We start from the raw sequence: 17,757 nt of genomic DNA, 5'->3' as shown, positions 1-17,757 counted from the left end.
TGGGAGTACTGCCCCTCTAAAAAAATTATTCAGGTAGGAACAAAAAGGTTGTGGAAGGTTCTCCTGTAGTTGTATGCTCTGTATGTTAATAGTTTTCTTGTTTATAACGGCAGTATATAAACGGTACTTTTGAAAGACAGTATCTAAATTTTGAAATCCGAGTAGAACACTATTTGTAGATGTGCATGCTTAAATACTTGCGTCATTAGTTGTTAAGTTCGAGTAGACCGCTCACATTTCCTTAAAAGCTTAAGGTTCTGGACGAACTATGGTATCAGAACCAATACGTCCAGAGTTCGGAACATGTCTATCGCAATTTTAAGACAAATAATCATGCGCGGCACACATTTAAGTATACACTATAGATGGATAGGCCTGATGGAGCCTAGCCATTAGAAGAAGTAAGGAAAGTGTTAAAAGTGTGATTAGATTGCAGCTACATTTCCTCAACAGCTTCAGGACAGGTCTGCCTTGAATGATACAAAATTTATGATGGTCATGTTGGTTGCTTCTGTTTTGGTATCCTTTGTGCCTATAAATTTCATAAATATCACCTGCGTTCTGATGGTTAAACTGATCAACGATTTCATTTGGAATTTCGCTACCCTCCCCACCCAAATAAAGTTCATAAGTATCTTTTGGATAATTATTTGGCTATTGAATATTGAGTAGCAATTGTTTTCAGAATGCAGTTACTCATGGAATCACTGCTGTCGGACATGATGTTCTACAGTTTGGGTGAGCTCAAACTTCTTTTGTGCTTACATTCAAGTATATGAGATCTTCTGTGTTGTATAGACTCTAGCAGGGACCAAAAACATAGAGACAATCTGAATTTTCTTGACACGTGAGATCTTTTTGTACTTAGAAACTGCACACATCCTTATTCTATTTCAAGGGTAGACATCCATTATTGGGAATCTAGAAACTCACTTTCATACATCCGTTCTTGGGAAGCTATAAACGCACTTTTAACTGTTCCAAGGGGTTTGCCCGTTTGAGCCCTCCATAAATATGCGACCTCTCTGCTCTGACATGCCAACAAATATGAGTCGAATATCCAAGACAAAATTGCTTATTTACCACTATATAAAGCCCTACCCTGTCAGATATCACCAGAATAACTCATTCATTCCATGCCATCCATTTTAAAATAGTGTTCATTGTTTGCTATCGCTGTCAACTTGTTGTCCAAGGCTGTTAAATCAAGAGAATGTCCATATTGCTCTTATGTGAAGTGGTGAGCCGAGAATATGTCATCCAGTTGATCCAGCATTCCATTTATGTATGTGTGCATGTCTACTCTTCGACTCTTGACTATGCTACTATGTCTATGCATCTACTAAAGTGTCAACAAATATTAAATCTCCCCTGATGGCATGTTCTGCAAAAGAATGAACAATATGATTCATGTGTGGCATCCGGGCCTTATAAATTGCACAAGACAAATCCTTTTCCCGAGACAAGAACATAAAAGACCCATACCTGGCATGACCCAAGTTGAAGTGGCGGATGACCCTAGCAAAATGGACACCAGAGGCAAATCCTTTTCCAGAGACAAGCACATAAGAAACCCATACCGACATGACTTAAGAGCAGCCCCCGGACGACAAGCTAACTATGATGAAAAATAATCAATAATATTTGAAAATATGTTAAGTAGATGAGCAATATCCTTCTCAGTATTCAGTTCTGACAATATGTCATATATAGATTGGCTTCAACACCGGCAATGTTCAACAGCACACTTACCGAAGATGCGATACATCATTGCCCAGCAGATGGAGGCATCATGATAACAGGTACTATTCCCAGTTTGTATGCTCCATCATAATCAAGCATTTGTATATATCAGTAATCAATTCCTCGACCAACTATACGTATTGTTGCCTGCTGACACTATTTGACTGTCTTTATTTTTTTGAAATTTACCCATCTCGGTAAGTGCATATTCATGCAGTACAACTTTATGTGGCCCATTGGCACGCCACGACTTCACCCTGGGATCTCTCCTAGTGTCACTGTCCATTACCACATCAAAATCGCACACATACACTTTGTTCTTTCAGGGCATACTGTTAGGAAATATGCAACATGTATTTCCTGGGCGGCCAAAGGACAATATATATATATACAATGTACAAGTGAAAAATATGCAGAAAGCCCCTTATACTACGGGGAAACTATACATGCTGCATGGAAACATAATATAACTCTAACACCCCCCCTCACACTAAGGTGGATCCACAACATTGAGTTTGGAGAGATAAAATCCATGTTGCGTTTGAAAGGACGTGGATGTCGCCTAGAGGGGGGGGGGGGGGGTGAATAGGCGCTTTAAAATAATTAAGGTTTAGGCTTGAACAAATGCGGAATAAAACTAACGTTTAATATGTCAAACACAAAACCTCAAACAACTAGGCTCACCTATGTGCACCAACAACTTATGCTAAACAAGATAAACAACTAAGTGATAGCAAGATATATGACAAGAGACAATATGGCTATCACAAAGTAAAGCGCATAAGTAAAGGGTTCGGGTAAGAGATAACCGAGGTACGCGGAGACGATGATGTATCCCGAAGTTCACACCCTTGCGGATGCTAATCTCCGTTGGAGCGGTGTGGAGGCACAATGCTCCCCAAGATGCCACTAAGGCCACCGTAATCTCCTCACGCCCTCGCACAATGCAAGATGCCGTGATTCCACTAAGGGACCCTTGAGGGCGGTCACCGAACCCGTACAAATGGCAAACCTTGGGGGCGGTCACCGAACCCGTACACGTGGCAACCCTTGGGGGCGGTTACCGGTACCCGTACAAATTGCTCGGGGCAATCTCCACAACCTAATTGGAGACCCCGACGCTTGCCTGGAGCTTCACACCACAATGGTTGAGCTCCGAGACACCACCAAGCTTCTAGGACGCCAAAGCATCCACGAAGAACAATATCTAGGGTACTAAGTACCAAAGGTAATAAGCTTCTCAAACTTCACTTCCACGTATCACCGTGGAGAACTCAAACCGATGCAACCAATGCAATGGCAAGAACACACGAAGTGGTCGAGTCCCTCACACTCAAATCCCTCCACAACAACGAAAGCTATGGAGAAATATGAGAGGAAGAACAAGGAGCTCACAAAGAACTCCAAGATCTAGATCCAAGGGGTTCCCCTCACATAGAGGAGAAAGTGATTGGTGGAGATGTGGATCTAGATCTCCTCTCTCTTTTCCCTCAAGAACAAGCAAGAATCATTGGAGGGATTGAGAGTAAGCAAGCTCTAAGAATGTCAACAATGGAGGTAGAACAAGAGCTCAACAGATAGATAAGGCCAAGGGGGAAGAAGACCCCCTTTATATAGTGGGGGAAGGAATCAGACCATTACCCCCACTTACAGCCCGAGCCCAACGGTACTACCGCTGACCCTCCGGCGGTACTACCGCTGGCTGCAGCGGTACTACCGCTGAGCCCATGGTAGCGCAAAGATACTACCGGGCCAACCACCGCCAAGAAAGTCTTCGCAAAAATGTTCGACGCAGTACAACCGCAAAGATGACGGTACTAAAAACTTGGAGCGGTACTACCGCTGGCCAGGGGCGGTACTACCGCTGGGACAGCGGTACTACCGCCAGCTCTAGGTCCAGCGGTACTACCGCTCGCCACTGAAACAACCATAACTTTCGCATACGAGCTCCGAATCGAGCAAACCCAAGTTTGTTGGATTCAGGACGACAAGAGCTATCCAAACAGCGACTGGAAATCTTAAGACCATGCAGATATGAAAATGCCAATGATATAGAGATGTGAGTCCTCTATGAATGAAGAACCGGCAAAAACTCCAACATCGAAAACATCATAGTAGATGCATATGGACTCCGTTTTCGATGAACTCGAGCTTGTCACGAAGATGACCATAAGCTCTAAAACTCACAAAGAGAAACACCAAACAAGAACCAAGAAGTATGATGCAAGGATGCAAATGGTTTGAGCTCTCAACGAACGATACAATCAAGCTACTCACTTGAGAGCCCCCCTTGATAGTAGAGCAATCTATCCTAAACGGAAAACCTACCAAGGGCAAACCTATACCTTGCACCTCGTCCTCTTGAGCTAGATGATGATGATCTTGGCTTCCTCAAGATGGACCACCTTTCTTGATTGCGTTGGCTTGATGAAGACTAGTTGATTGCTCCCCCATACTCACTATGGGTGAGCCACTCTTCAGCATATCTTCACAAGTCCATTGCCACCACAATGGATGGCAAGCTTCAAGCATGATATCTTCATGCTGATCCACTTGAACTTGCACATCGCAATCTTGATGACGATCACAACTTGACATCATACTTCATGGGTTGTATGAGATCTTCCCTTTGACGCAAGCCCATGGAAACACACCTAACTCCCACATAGAACTCTCACGAAGACCATGGGTTAGTACACAAACACGTAATGGACAATGCTTACCATACCATGGGATCACTTGATCCCTCTCGGTACATCTTGTACGCTTTGTGTGTTGATCATCTTGATTTACTCTTTGTCTGAGATCTTGATCAACCATGTGTCTCTATGACCATTCTTTGGATAATACCTTGAATACCATCTTGGTCATCATATAAACTCCTTGAACCCAACAGATGGACTTCAAGAAGTGCCTATGGACAAATCCTATAAATGTAACTTAAGGCAACCATTAGTCCATAGGAATTGTCATCAATTACCAAAACCACATATGGAGATATATGCTCTAACAGCGTTCGAGTGTGGGCTTTCGTAAAGAAATCTGCCAACTGTAACTCAGAAGGCACATGCTACAGATCATGCACACCAGCGTGCACAAAAGAAGCATCAACGCCAATATGCTTGGTGAGTTCATGCTTCACAGGTCACGCGCAATACTAATAGCACCTGTATCTGACAAGGGCTAAGTATGTGTAGTGACAGAAACACCAAACTCCTGAAGTAACCATGGTAACCAAGTCGCCTTTGCCGTCAAAAGAGCCATAGCTCGCAACTCAGCCTCTGCACTCGAATGGGAAATTGTAGTTTGTTTCTTTGTCTTCCAGGGCAATGAGAGAACCACCAAAAAAGATACACAATAAGCAGAAAGTGAATAGCGATCCGAATGATCACTAGCCTACGTACCATCCGAATGGGCCTAAAGCTGTAACGAACTAGAGCGGGAAATAAAAGACGGCGAGAGATCATGCCTCGAGGTGACTGCATTGAACCGGAGTGGGAGCGACTCAAAAAATGAACGTGATAGGAGATACCCAGACGAGTGACAACTAGATAGACAAGACTCCCAACAAGATGGTGATAATGCGTCGAATGATTCCAAGACGCGGTTCTGAATTGTTCTTCAAGGGCGCTATGTACGCCATCATGGATGATTCCAAGATGATGGTTTTCGCATAGTTGTCCGTTGTCCTGCCACCCACCTGCCAACACTTTTAGGCGCTCAAGGGTGGTTGATGCGTTGGCAAGGAGAGTTCTTTTGGAGTTGTTGCTCTTCAGAAGTGACTAATGTTGGTTGAGATGTGGCCTTGTTAGACTTCTTAGGGTAGGCTTGCTTGTGTTGTGGTTGTTTTCTGTTCGTTCGAGTTGGAGTGGTTCTTGCTTCTCACCGGGTTATAGTGGGAGTTTCTTGTATTTTATCCTCTACCTTCTATAAAGCTAAGGCACACAATTTGTGTGCTCTCGAAAAAAAGATAATGTGTTGCATCAGACAAGGGGTTACCATTTGAAGCACAAAGGTTAACATTGAACTCCATGGGAGTCTCAATAGTGCACTCATCAATAAGAGCAGCACGAGTAAGGAAATCCTGGATTTACTTTTCTTGGGAAATAAAGAAGCCATCAGGGGTAGAAGAAAACTCAACCCCAAGAAAGTAGCGAAGAGGGCTAAGATCAGACATAAGAAACTGCTCACTAAGACGTGCCTTCACAATGGCGATATTTAGAGTCCTCGCCGGTGATGATCATGTCATCAACATATAGAAGAAGAAGAGTCTAACCACAAGCAAAAAGGTGGACAAACAACACATGATCATGAGCAACAACAACAACAACAACAACCAAGCCTTTCAGTCCCAAACAAGTTGGGGTAGGCTAGAGTTGAAACCCATAAGATCTCGAAGCCAAGTCATGGCTCTGGAACGTGGATAGCTAACTTCCACGCACCCCTGTCCATGGCTAAGTCTTTGTCGATATTCCAAACCTTCAGGTCTCTCTTAACGGCCTCCTCCCATGTCAAGTTTGGTCTACCACGACCCCTCTTAACATTCTCAGCACGCTTTATCCGTTCGCTATGCACCGGCGCTTCCGGTAGCCTCCGTTGAATATGTCCAAACCATCTGAGACGATGCTGGACCAGCTTCTCTTCAATCGGTGCTACCCTAAGTCTCTCTCGTATATCGTCATTCCGTACCCGATCCTTCCTTGTGTGGCCACATATCCATCTCAACATGCGCATCTCTGCTACACCTAACTGTTGGATATGTCGTCTCTTGGTTGGCCAACACTCCGCGCCATACAACATCGCAGGTCGGATAGCTGTCCTATAAAACCTGCCTTTTAGCTTTTGTGGCACTCTCTTGTCACAGAGTACGCCAGAAGCTTGGCGCCACTTCATCTACCCAGCCTTGATTCGGTGGCCCACGTCTTCATCGATATCGCCATCCTTCTGCAACATGGACCCCAAATATCGAAACATGTCTCTCTCCGGTACCACCTGCCCACCAAGGCTAACCTCTCCATCCTCGTGCCTAGTAGCACTAAAACTGCACCTCATGTATTCAGTTTTAGTTCTACTAAGCCTAAAACCTTTCGATTCTAGAGTCCGCCTCCATAACTCTAACTTTCTATTAACCCCCGTTTGGCTATCATCGACTAGCACCACATCATCCGCAAAGAGCATACACCATGGGATATCTCCTTGTATATCCCTTGTGACCTCATCCATCACCAAATCAAAAAGATAAGGGCTCAAAGCTGACCCTTGGTGTAGCCCTATTCTAATCGGAAAGTCATCGGTGTCGCCATCACTTGTTCGAACACTTGTCACAACATTATCATACATATCCTTGACGAGGGTAATGTACTTTAATGGGACTTTGTGTTCTCCAAGGCCCACCACATGACATTCCGAGGTATCTTATCATAGGCCTTCTCCAAATCAATGAACACCATATGAAGGTCCTTCTTTTGCTCCCTGTATCTCTCCATCAGCTGTTGTACTAAGAAGATGGCTTCCATGGTAGACCTCCCAGGCATGAAACCAAATTGGTTTTTGTTCACGCTTGTCAACCTTCTTAAGCGGTGTTCAATGACTCTCTCCCATAGCTTCATAGTATGGCTCATCAGCTTGATTCCGCGGTAATTAGTACAACTTTGAACATCCCCCTTGTTCTTAAAGATTGGTACTAAAATACTCCGCCTCCATTCTTCGGGCATCTTGTTTGACCGAAAAATGAGGTTGAAAAGCTTAGTTAGCCATACTATCACTATGTCTCCAAGGCCTCTCCACACCTCGATGGGGATACCATCAGGACCCATCGCCTTGCCTACTTTCATCCTTCTTAACGCCTCCTTAACCTCACTCCTAGATACGTCGCACAAAGCACATGCTGGTATCATCAAAGGAGTCGTCTAGCTCAATGGTAGAGCTGTCAACCTCTCCATTGTAAAGGTTGTCAAAGTACTCCCGCCATGTACGCTTGATCGCCTCATCCTTCACAAGAAGCACAGGATCATGAGCACTCGCCAAAAAACCAGCGAAGTCACCATGGAGGCGAAACTCTCAAACCAGGCACAAGGGCTTGCCTAAGGACATGTCTGTGTGTGTGAGAGAGAGAGAGAGCGGCAAAGACGGTAAACCACTAAAAAGCACGGATATGGCGACACGGACACGGCGACACGCAAACGGGGACACGAGATACGACAATTTCCAAAAACAGCCCATCGGGGACACGGCGAGTATATATAAACATAAATAAAAATATGTCATGTAATATAGAGTTGAGGACAAAAAAATGAGAAAAGAGATATTGCCCCATTTGTTGTCTCCTATTTCAAGTGCTTGATTGATCATTCAGCCAGATCCATGTCACCGCAACTTGCAAAACACATCAAATAATAGTCTAGTATCGGATCCACAACACCACATACAGGTTGTCATTCTTCACTCTCACCCACGGATGATTGGCTGCCAGCAGTGGCTCCGCTCCCAGATGCAACGTTCCCTAACATGAACCACCAATAATTCAATCACCAGTTCACATGGGCAACAAGCAAGCAGCAGCAGGCCAGCAGCAATAAGCAAGCAGCAGCACATGAACAGCATGGGGAAAGAACAAGCAAGCAGCAGCAACACATGAACAGCACGGGGAAGCAACTGGCGAGTAGAAGCAGCAGCAAGGGTAGATGATGATGGATAAGTCTATGTACTATGGTCTTTGTGGGGCTGCAGCACATAGTCCTTTGTGGGGCTGCAGCACATGGTCCTTGTGGCTGTTAGGATAGAATCCTTGACCATCAAGGACTGGCAGTTAGGATAGCATCTTGGACTAGCATCTTAGCAGCATCTTAGACTAGCATCTTAGACTAGCATCTTAGCATATGCTTGGCTGGCTAGCAGCCTATAAATATGTATCCCCAACCCCTCAGGTTGGTATGGCATTGTGTGAGAAATAAACCAACGAAAATTGTCCCAACTCTCCTAGTGTCATCCACAACTATCAATGCTCAGGCTGAAAGGTCTAACAAGTGGTATCAGAGCCTCGTTATCTTGCACCCTGAGCATTTCCTGCTCACCTCTCTCACCGGGAGCTGAGCAGCCTAAGCCGGTAGCAGCAGCTGCTCCGACTGCCCCTAGTTACCTCCCTCCCTCCGGACTGTCGAGCAGCAGCTCGTCAGCAACAGCCTCCTCTTCACGCAACAGCCCCCCTGCAGCGAGCCATGTCTGCAGGTCGCTCTCAGCACACGGCTACCTCGAGCATACGGCGCCGGCAGGAGGCCGAGCGCGCCGTGGCAGAGGAGCGTGAGCGAGCAGCTGTAGCAGCAGCTGCTGCGGCAGCAAGGGTGTCAAGGCTGGCTGCAGCGGAGCTGGCAGCAGCCAGAGCGGAGGTAGAAGCAGCCAGGGCGGAGGTAGAAGCAGCAGCAGCAGCGGAGGCAGCACGTGAGGCTACAGCGGGTGCCAAGGCACTCCGCGTCGGCTCCAGCAGCTCCAACGGCTCCGCGCCTGCGGACGACGGTGCCGACGCAGACCGTGCCAAAGTGGCGCAAGAGCGGACAGCGCAGTGGGCAGCCGAGCACGCCCGCGCTCCAGGTGCAGGTGCGCACGGCGACGGCGGCTGCAACAACCAGGACCGCGGCCTCTACGAGGTCCGGACTGTGGTCAGGGATGTTGGTCCCAGTGTTGGGTGGCCTACCCTCACTAAAACCAACTACGTCGAGTGGGCCGCGATCATGAAGATCAGGCTCCAGGTGCGGCGGCTGTGGGAGGCAGTCCAGGACAGCAACGTCGACCACCAAGAAGATCGACGGGCGCTGGACGCCCTCATCGCCGCAGTCCCGTCCGAGATGCAGTTCTCGCTTTCCAACAAGCGGACTGCCAAGGAGGCTTGGGACGCCATCGCCGCGGCACGCATCGGCAGCGACCGTGCTCGCAAGTCCACACTGTAGGCACTTCGTAAGGAGTGGGAGAGCCTGGCTTTCAAGCCAGGTGAGGACGTTGATGACTTTGCTCTCCGTCTCAACACTCTATTGCAGAAGATGGTGAAGTTCGGCGATGCCACCTACACCGAGGAGAGAGCTGTCGAGAAGCTTTTCCGGTGCATTCCCGAGAAGTACAAGCAGATGGCTCGCTCGATCGAGTCTTTGCTGGACCTCTCCACGATGACGATCGAGGAGGCGATAGGTCGCCTCAAGGTCGTCGACACCGACGAGCCACAACCTCCCTCGGGGCCCATCACCACCGGCGGGAAGCTGCTCCTAACTCGGGAGCAGTGGGATGCCAGCCTTGGTGACAAGAAGAAGGGGGAGCCTTCTTCCACGACGGGCGGCCGCAAGCGCGGCAAGCAGCGCAAGGCGCGAAGGGGCGGCAAGGCACAAGGACGTGCCGAAGGTGACGCCCGCGGAGGCGCCAAGGACGGCGTCGCTGGCAAGCCCAAGCCGGCACAGGACAACAGCTGCCACAACTGTGGCCGGCTTGGCCATTGGGCCAATGAGTGTCGCCAACCACGACAAGGCCAGGCTCACGTCGCACAGGCGGCGGAGGAGGAGACGGCTCTGTTCATGGCGCATGCAAGCATCGAGCTACCTTCAGCGACACCAGTCGCAAAGGCTCCCCTCCACCTCGACGAGCCAAAAGCACACGCTCTTCTCGGCGATGGCTCCGGGAAGGACAAGACTGCGGGGTGGTGCCTCGATACCGGCGCCACCCACCACATGACCGGTTGAAGGGAATTCTTCGCCGAGCTCGACTCCAACGCGCGAGGCTCCGTCAAGTTTGGGGATGCCTCAGCTGTGGAAATTAAGGGCGTCGGCTCCGTCATCTTCACCACCAAGACGGGAGAGCACCGGCTGCTCACCGGTGTCTACTACATCCCCGCGCTAAGGAACTCCATCATCAGCTTGGGACAGCTGGATGAGAACGGCTCACGCGTGCTGATTGAGCATGGGGTCCTACGCATCTGGGATCGCCAGCGTCGCCTTCTCGCCAAGGTACCCAGAGGTGAAAATCGACTCTACGTCCTTGATGTGCAGGTGGCACAACCGGTCTGTCTCGCTGTCCGTCGGGACGACGAGGCGTGGCAATGGCATGAGCGCTTTGGGCACCTTCATTTTGAGGCCCTGAAGCGTCTAAGTGCCAAGGAGATGGTGCGAGGCCTGCCATGCCTCGACCATGTGGAGCAGTTCTGCGACATCTGTGTGCTGACGAAGCAGAGACGACTCCCCTTTCCCCAGCAGGCGAGTTTTCGGGCCAAGGAGAGGCTGGAGCTCGTGCACGGAGATCTGTGCGGCCCGGTGACGCCAGCAACACCAGGAGGTCGACGCTACTTCCTGCTGCTCGTCGACGACCTCTCTCGCTACATGTGGGTGATGGTCCTCGGCAGTAAGGGAGAGGCGCCGGACGCCATCAGGCGTACGCAGGTTGCTGTGGAGGCGGAGAGCGGCCGCAAACTGCGCGTGTTGCGCACTGACAACGGTGGCGAATTCACGGCGGCTGAATTCGCGTCGTACTGCGCTGATGAGGGCATCCAGCGCCACTACTCCGCGCCGTACAGCCCGCAGCAAAACGGCGTCGTCGAGCGGCGCAACCAGACGGTTGTGGGGATGGCTCGGGCTCTCCTCAAGCAGAGAGGGATGCCGGCTGTTTTCTGGGGAGAGGCGGTGCTAACGGCCGTCTACATCCTCAACCGCTCGCCTACTAAGGCACTCGACGGCAGGACGCCGTACGAGGCCTGGCATGGGCGGAAGCCGGCGGTCTCTCACTTGCGGGTCTTTGGCTGCCTTGCGTTCGCCAAAGAGCTCGGCCACATCGGCAAGCTCGACGACAGGAGTACTCCGGGAGTCTTCATCGGCTATGCGGAGGGCTCAAAGGCCTACCGCATCCTCGACCCAAAGACACAGCGTGTGCGCACGGCGCGAGACGTCGTGTTCAACGAAGGGCGAGGGTGGAAATGGGACAAGGCGGTGGACGACGGCTCGACGCCGACGTATGATGACTTCATTGTCGAGTACGTCCACTTCAAGGAAGCTGGGGGAGCAAGCAGCTCCTCTTCGTCGAGCACGTCTACCCCAGCCCCCAAAACTACATCGACTCCGGTGCCTGCTACGCCGACCGCACCACAACCGGCGACGCTGCATACTCCAGCCCCGACAGTCACCACTCCGGGCTCGTCTTCATCAGCACCAGCTCACGCAGAGCACAACCCGATGAAGTTCGCTTCCCCGCTCACTCACGACGAGGAGCGCATCGACGCGTATCATAGCGGCGAACCGCTACGGTATCGTACGATGGATAATCTACTCGGCGACCAGCCGGTGCCGGGACTGGTGCCACGCGACCTGGAGGCACAGCTACAACTCGCGTGTGAGGACGGCGAACCTCGGTCTTTTGCAGAGGCCGAGAAAGACGCGGCATGGCGCGCCGCGATGCAGTTGGAGATGGATGCGGTCGAGCAGAACCGCACCTGGGAGCTCGCTGACCTCCCTCGTGGTCACCGCGCAATCACCCTTAAGTGGGTGTTCAAGCTGAAGAGGGATGGAGCCGGCGCCATCATCAAGCACAAGGCTCGCTTGGTGGCTCGAGGCTTCTTGCAGCAGGAAGGAGTCGACTTCGACGACGCCTTCGCTCCCGTGGCACGGATGGAGTCCGTGCGACTTCTCCTTGCGCTAGCTGCCCAGGAGGGCTGGCGTGTCCATCACATGGATGTCAAGTCGGCATTCCTCAACGGCGACTTGAAGGAGGAAGTCTATGTGCATCAACCACCGGGATTTGCGATCCCTGGCCAGGAGGGCAAGGTACTCCGCCTGCGTAAGGCCCTCTACGGCCTACGGCAGGCACCTAGGGCGTGGAACGCCAAGCTGGACTCCACGCTAAAGAAGATGGGCTTCGAGCAAAGCCCGCATGAGGCGGTCGTCTACCGACGGGGCAGCGAAGGAAATGCCCTGCTGGTGGGCGTCTATGTTGACGACTTGGTGATCACCGGCATCAAAGATGCAGAGGTGGCGGCGTTCAAGGAAGACATGAAGGCCACCTTCCAGATGAGTGATCTGGGGCTCCTCTCCTTCTATCTAGGGATCGAGGTGCACCAGGATCACTCCGGGATCGCGCTTCGACAGTCCGCCTACGCCAAGCGCATCGTTGAGCTAGCTGGGCTCACCGACTGCCACCCAGCTCTCACTCCGATGGAGGAGAGGCTGAAACTGAGCCGCGACAGCACGACGGAGGAAGTGGACGCTACGCAGTACCGACGCCTTGTGGGGAGCCTTCGCTACCTTGCTCACACACGGCCGGACTTGGCATTCTCCGTCGGCTATGTCAGTCGGTTCATGGAGCGACCGACGTCGGAGCACCAGCAGGCAGTGAAGAGGATCGTCCGCTACGTGGCAGGGACCCTCGACCACGGCCTCCACTACCCTAGGTGTCCGGGGGCGGCACACTTCGTCGGGTACAGCGACAGCGACCACGCCGGCGACATCGACACCAGCAAGAGCACGAGCGGGATCCTCTTCTTCCTCGGCAAGTGTCTCGTGAGCTGGCAATCGGTCAAGCAGCAGGTGGTGGCCCTGTCCAGCTGTGAGGCCGAGTATATAGCGGCCTCCACCGCCTGCACTCAGGCGCTCTGGCTCGCTCGACTGCTTGGTGATCTCCTCGTCCGAGACACCAGAACGGTGCAGCTCCTGGTGGACAGCAAGTCCGCCCTGGCTCTGGCAAAGAACCCCGTTTTCCACGAACGGAGCAAGCACATCCGATTGAGGTATCACTTCATCCGCAGCTGCTTGGAAGAAGGGAGCATCGAGGCGAGCTACATCAACACCACGGACCAGCTCGCAGACCTGCTCACCAAGCCTCTTGGGAGGATCAAGTTCCTCGAACTCTGCTCCAGGATTGGGATGATTCGACTCTCCCACAAGACGACGTACAAGACTTAGGGGGAGAATGATGGATAAGTCTATGTACTATGGTCTTTGTGGGGCTGCAGCACATAGTCCTTTGTGGGGCTGCAGCACATGGTCCTTGTGGCTGTTAGGATAGAATCCTTGACCATCAAGGACTGGCAGTTAGGATAGCATCTTGGACTAGCATCTTAGCAGCATCTTAGACTAGCATCTTAGACTAGCATCTTAGCATATGCTTGGCTGGCTAGCAGCCTATAAATATGTATCCCCAACCCCTCAGGTTGGTATGGCATTGTGTGAGAAATAAACCAACGAAAATTGTCCCAACTCTCCTAGTGTCATCCACAACTATCAATGCTCAGGCTGAAAGGTCTAACAGACGAACGGGGGATGCGCAGCAGCAGCTCAACAAAAAATCGATTCAAATTGATCAACGAGGTAGAGATACCTGCTCCAGCATGGTCGTCGTTGGGAGGAGAGGCTACTGCACTTGGGGGACGACTGTGGGCCGATAGTCGTCCAGGCAGCGGCGACTCCATATGGTGGTGGCAGCGGCGGCGACTCCATACGGCGACGAAGGTGGCGGCGACGGAGGGGGCGGCTACGACGAGTGCAGAAGGTGGGAAACCCTATTTTGTGGTGCCGCCTTCTGTGGCACCCGTGAACGCGACCTGCCTTCGATACTCGATAGGGATTCCTATCGGGCCGAGGCATAGTTGGGCCTCCCGAGCCCCGTACGTGTCCAACCCGTGTCCAGTTTTTTTTGTTCTTTTTTTTAATTCGTATTTCGGAGAATACGACGGGATACGCGTATCCGACCGTGTCGCCGTGTCCGGCCGTGTCAACACGGGGATTCGGCAACTTCTGTCGGGTCCATGCTTTTTAGGTAAACCATGCCATTAGGACCATAATACCCAAGTGATGGTTGCATGTAAACCTCCTCACGCAGCTCAAAATTCAAAAATGTATTCTTAACATCAAGCTGAGACACGGACCAATGGCGAACAGAGGCCACGTCAAGAAGTGTACAAATAATTATGACCGTGCTCATGTTGATAGCGAGAAGATGGGCTTTGCAACGGTTAAGGGAACTATCGAAGCGCCTCTTAACCTTGTAGACCCACTTACAAGTGATGTACAGACACGGGGGAAGCGAACAAGATCCCATGTGCTGCTGCGCTCAAGAGCAACAATATCTCTGTCATCGCTAGTTGTCATTCGGGATGAACAACAAAAACACGATAAGAAGTCGGCTCAAGAATAGCAGTGCTAGAAAAACCATAGCAGTCAATAGGCGGAAGCAGGCGATGGCGTAAGCCATAAGTAGGTTGAGACGAGGAAGACGACACATCGAAAGTAGACGGCTCATCAGTAGACTCATCCACAACATGCTGGCGACGAGTATAATAGTGAGGAAAAGAGGGAAGAATACGAGGAGGAATCACCTAGATAGACTCAGGTGATGGGGACGAGGAGCCACCGGGGATGAAGGTGCAGAATCCCGTGTCAAGCGAGGTGAGGAAACCATAGGAGATGTCGGCATCAGATCTACGACAATCGGAGAAGTAGGAGCAGTCGGAGAAGTAGGAGTAGTGGGATGGGTGGACAAGGGTTCAACAGTAGTGATAGGTGTGTCGGGAAAAGTGAGGAAAGGGATATCATCGCCACTGTAAAGGTCGAGGAGAATGGACACGGGTAGAAGGGACGAGACTCGTCAAAAGTAACATCCTAAGAAATATGCATCCGATGACCGACAAGATCCCAATTACGATGGCTCTTATGCTCATCACTGTATCCTAAGAAGGCACATTTGACAGATTGAGCGATCATTTGGTGCATTCAGGGGGGGGGGGGGGGCAAATGAAGCGCTGAATAGTCAGGTGAACGGTAATAAACACTCAAAGGGAATGCCACCCTGTAGAGCAGAGGATGGTTGAATGTTTTTTTTTTGAAAGTTATGCAATTGCATTAATACGGCATGGGTAAATCGCCCCTTACAAACTCGGCAACTTGTGTCGGAACATCATACTCACTCCCAGTGCAGAGCATAGTGGTCAGCATCACAAGCAACACCTAGTTTAGCTAAACTATGAGCAGCCATGTTCGCTTCCCGACAACACACTTTCACTTCACAGAAGGAGAACCACATCCACATCTGCATCTTCAGGTCGTCCAGCACCACCGCATGCTCGGAGAAATCCATGCAGGGTTTATTCACCGCATTAACAAGCAGCTCGGAGTCTGACTCCATCTCCACCCTAGAAGCCCTCAGCTCAGAAGCGAGATCAAAGGCGTGGGTCATAGCCCAGAGCTCAGCCGCATATGCATCAGAGGCATTGAAGGTTCATCCTGCTTTACATGCTACCACAGTCCCTGCATGATCCCGGGCAATGACACCCCACGCCGTAGTATTTGTCTCAGGGACAAAAGACGCATCAACGTTGAATTTCAGGTTCTCCTGCCGTGGCCTTCTCCTCCGTGTTCCTTCTCTTCTCCTTCTTCAGCCACAACTCCATGTACTCGGCTCTGCTCACCCGAGCATCATGAGCGATCACCTGCCCAGATTTCACCTGCTCTCGATTCCTCTTTTTATTCCGGTTGTTCCACCAATGCCACATAAAGTGGAACACCTCCAACCTTTTCCTCTCTGGTAGTTCCCAGATGATGTTTAAAGCCTCTCCTGCCGTGATTGTGTTCTACATCCTCATCCTGGTGCCCTCCAGTTCCAGGTCCCGCCACACCTCTTTCACCTTCTTGCACTTTATGAACAGGTGTGCACTATCTTCGCGAACGTACCCTCACATTGGGCACCGCTCATCCTCCAACACCATTCCTTTCCTTGTCAGATTGGCTCGAACTGCAAGGGAATCATGTGCTAATCGCCAGACAAACATTTTGATCTTTCCAGGACATGCCAATTTCCATATTCTCGTCCAGAACCTATCAGCGCCTGCCCTTAAGTCTCCTTGGCCTCTAGAACTGGTGCTGCCCCTCTCATCACCATTCAGCCCTGAAATCTGCGCATGCAGCTTGTATGCCATCTTCACTGAATGTAGCCCTTTCGAGTCATAGTGCCACGCGATGAAATCCTCCATACCATCCCTCAGTGGAATATTCAGAATAGCATTAGCATCAGCAAACAGAAAGGTATCACGCACCAGCTGTGTGTCCCACCTCCCATCAACAGGGCTAATAAGATCATTCACCCTCTCGAGCAGATTCCCATTTCTTGGCGTAATGACTCTCAGTGACCAGGCCCTCGGGATCCAAGGATCCCGCCAGATATTCTCATTTGATCCATTGCCAATCCTCCATATGAAGCCCTGCCCCACCAGATCAGCACCATGCATCAAGCTCCTCCAAGTGTAGGAGATACCAGGACCCGCTTTTGCCTCCATGATATTCCTGTCAGAGTAGTATCGAGCCCTCAACACCCTCGCACACAATGCGTCCGGGTTTTGGATAAGTCTCCACACCTGCTTAGGCAACATGGCCACATTGAAGCTTTGGATATCCCTGAACCCGAGCCCACCTGCCCCCTTCAGTTTGATCAAACGCCTCCACCCAATCCAGTGAATCTTGTTCTCCTTGTCTTGCTGGCTCCACCAGTACCTCCCAATCATCGAGCTTATATCCTCACAAAGCCCTTTTGTAAGGTAAAAGCATGACATCGCGAAGGTTGGGATCGCTTGTGCCACCACCTTCACCAACACCTCCTTCTGCGGCTTAGTGATTAACTTCTCGATTCATCCTTGCATCCTCTCCCAGATTTTATCCTTAATGTAGGTAAAAGTGCCCCTCACCGATCGGCCAACATGAACCGGCAGACCCAAGTAGCGGTCATTCCATGCCATATTCGTTATACCCAAGGCATCCATGACCAATTTGCTTCTCTCATTGTCCACGTTTGGGCTGAATCTGATCGCACTTTTCTCAACATTAATACACTGCCCCGAGCAGCTTTCGTAGAGCTCCAGGATTCCCTTCAGCGCTCGAGCTTCCTGATGTTTCGCCTTAATGAGCAGCAGCGAGTCATCCGCAAAGAATAGATGAGTAACATTGGGTGCAGCCGGGCACACCCTGATCCCACTGATGACTCCCCTCTCCTCCCCATCCCGCGGCAGTG

The 17,757-nt window shown here is 50.8% G+C and overlaps 1 protein-coding gene across 5 annotated transcripts in view; it reads left to right on the top strand.

Annotated features, from left to right (window-relative positions):
* LOC123398626 (phosphoglucomutase) overlaps positions 1-17,757 on the top strand; it is a 43,240-nt gene that overhangs the window by 3,635 nt on the left and 21,848 nt on the right. For all 5 annotated transcript variants that reach the window (XM_045093073.1, XM_045093076.1, XM_045093075.1 and 2 more), the window contains 2 exons: positions 686-738; positions 1,714-1,802. In XM_045093073.1, the coding sequence (XP_044949008.1) occupies positions 686-738; positions 1,714-1,802 (142 nt within the window). The remainder of the gene's footprint in view (positions 1-685; positions 739-1,713; positions 1,803-17,757) is intronic.

This window comes from Hordeum vulgare, chromosome 5H, assembly GCF_904849725.1.
Source record: "Hordeum vulgare subsp. vulgare chromosome 5H, MorexV3_pseudomolecules_assembly, whole genome shotgun sequence".
NCBI classification, from domain to species: Eukaryota; Viridiplantae; Streptophyta; class Magnoliopsida; order Poales; family Poaceae; genus Hordeum; species Hordeum vulgare.
Note: the sequence above shows the minus strand (reverse complement) of the source record. Positions and strands in the feature narration are given on the sequence as shown.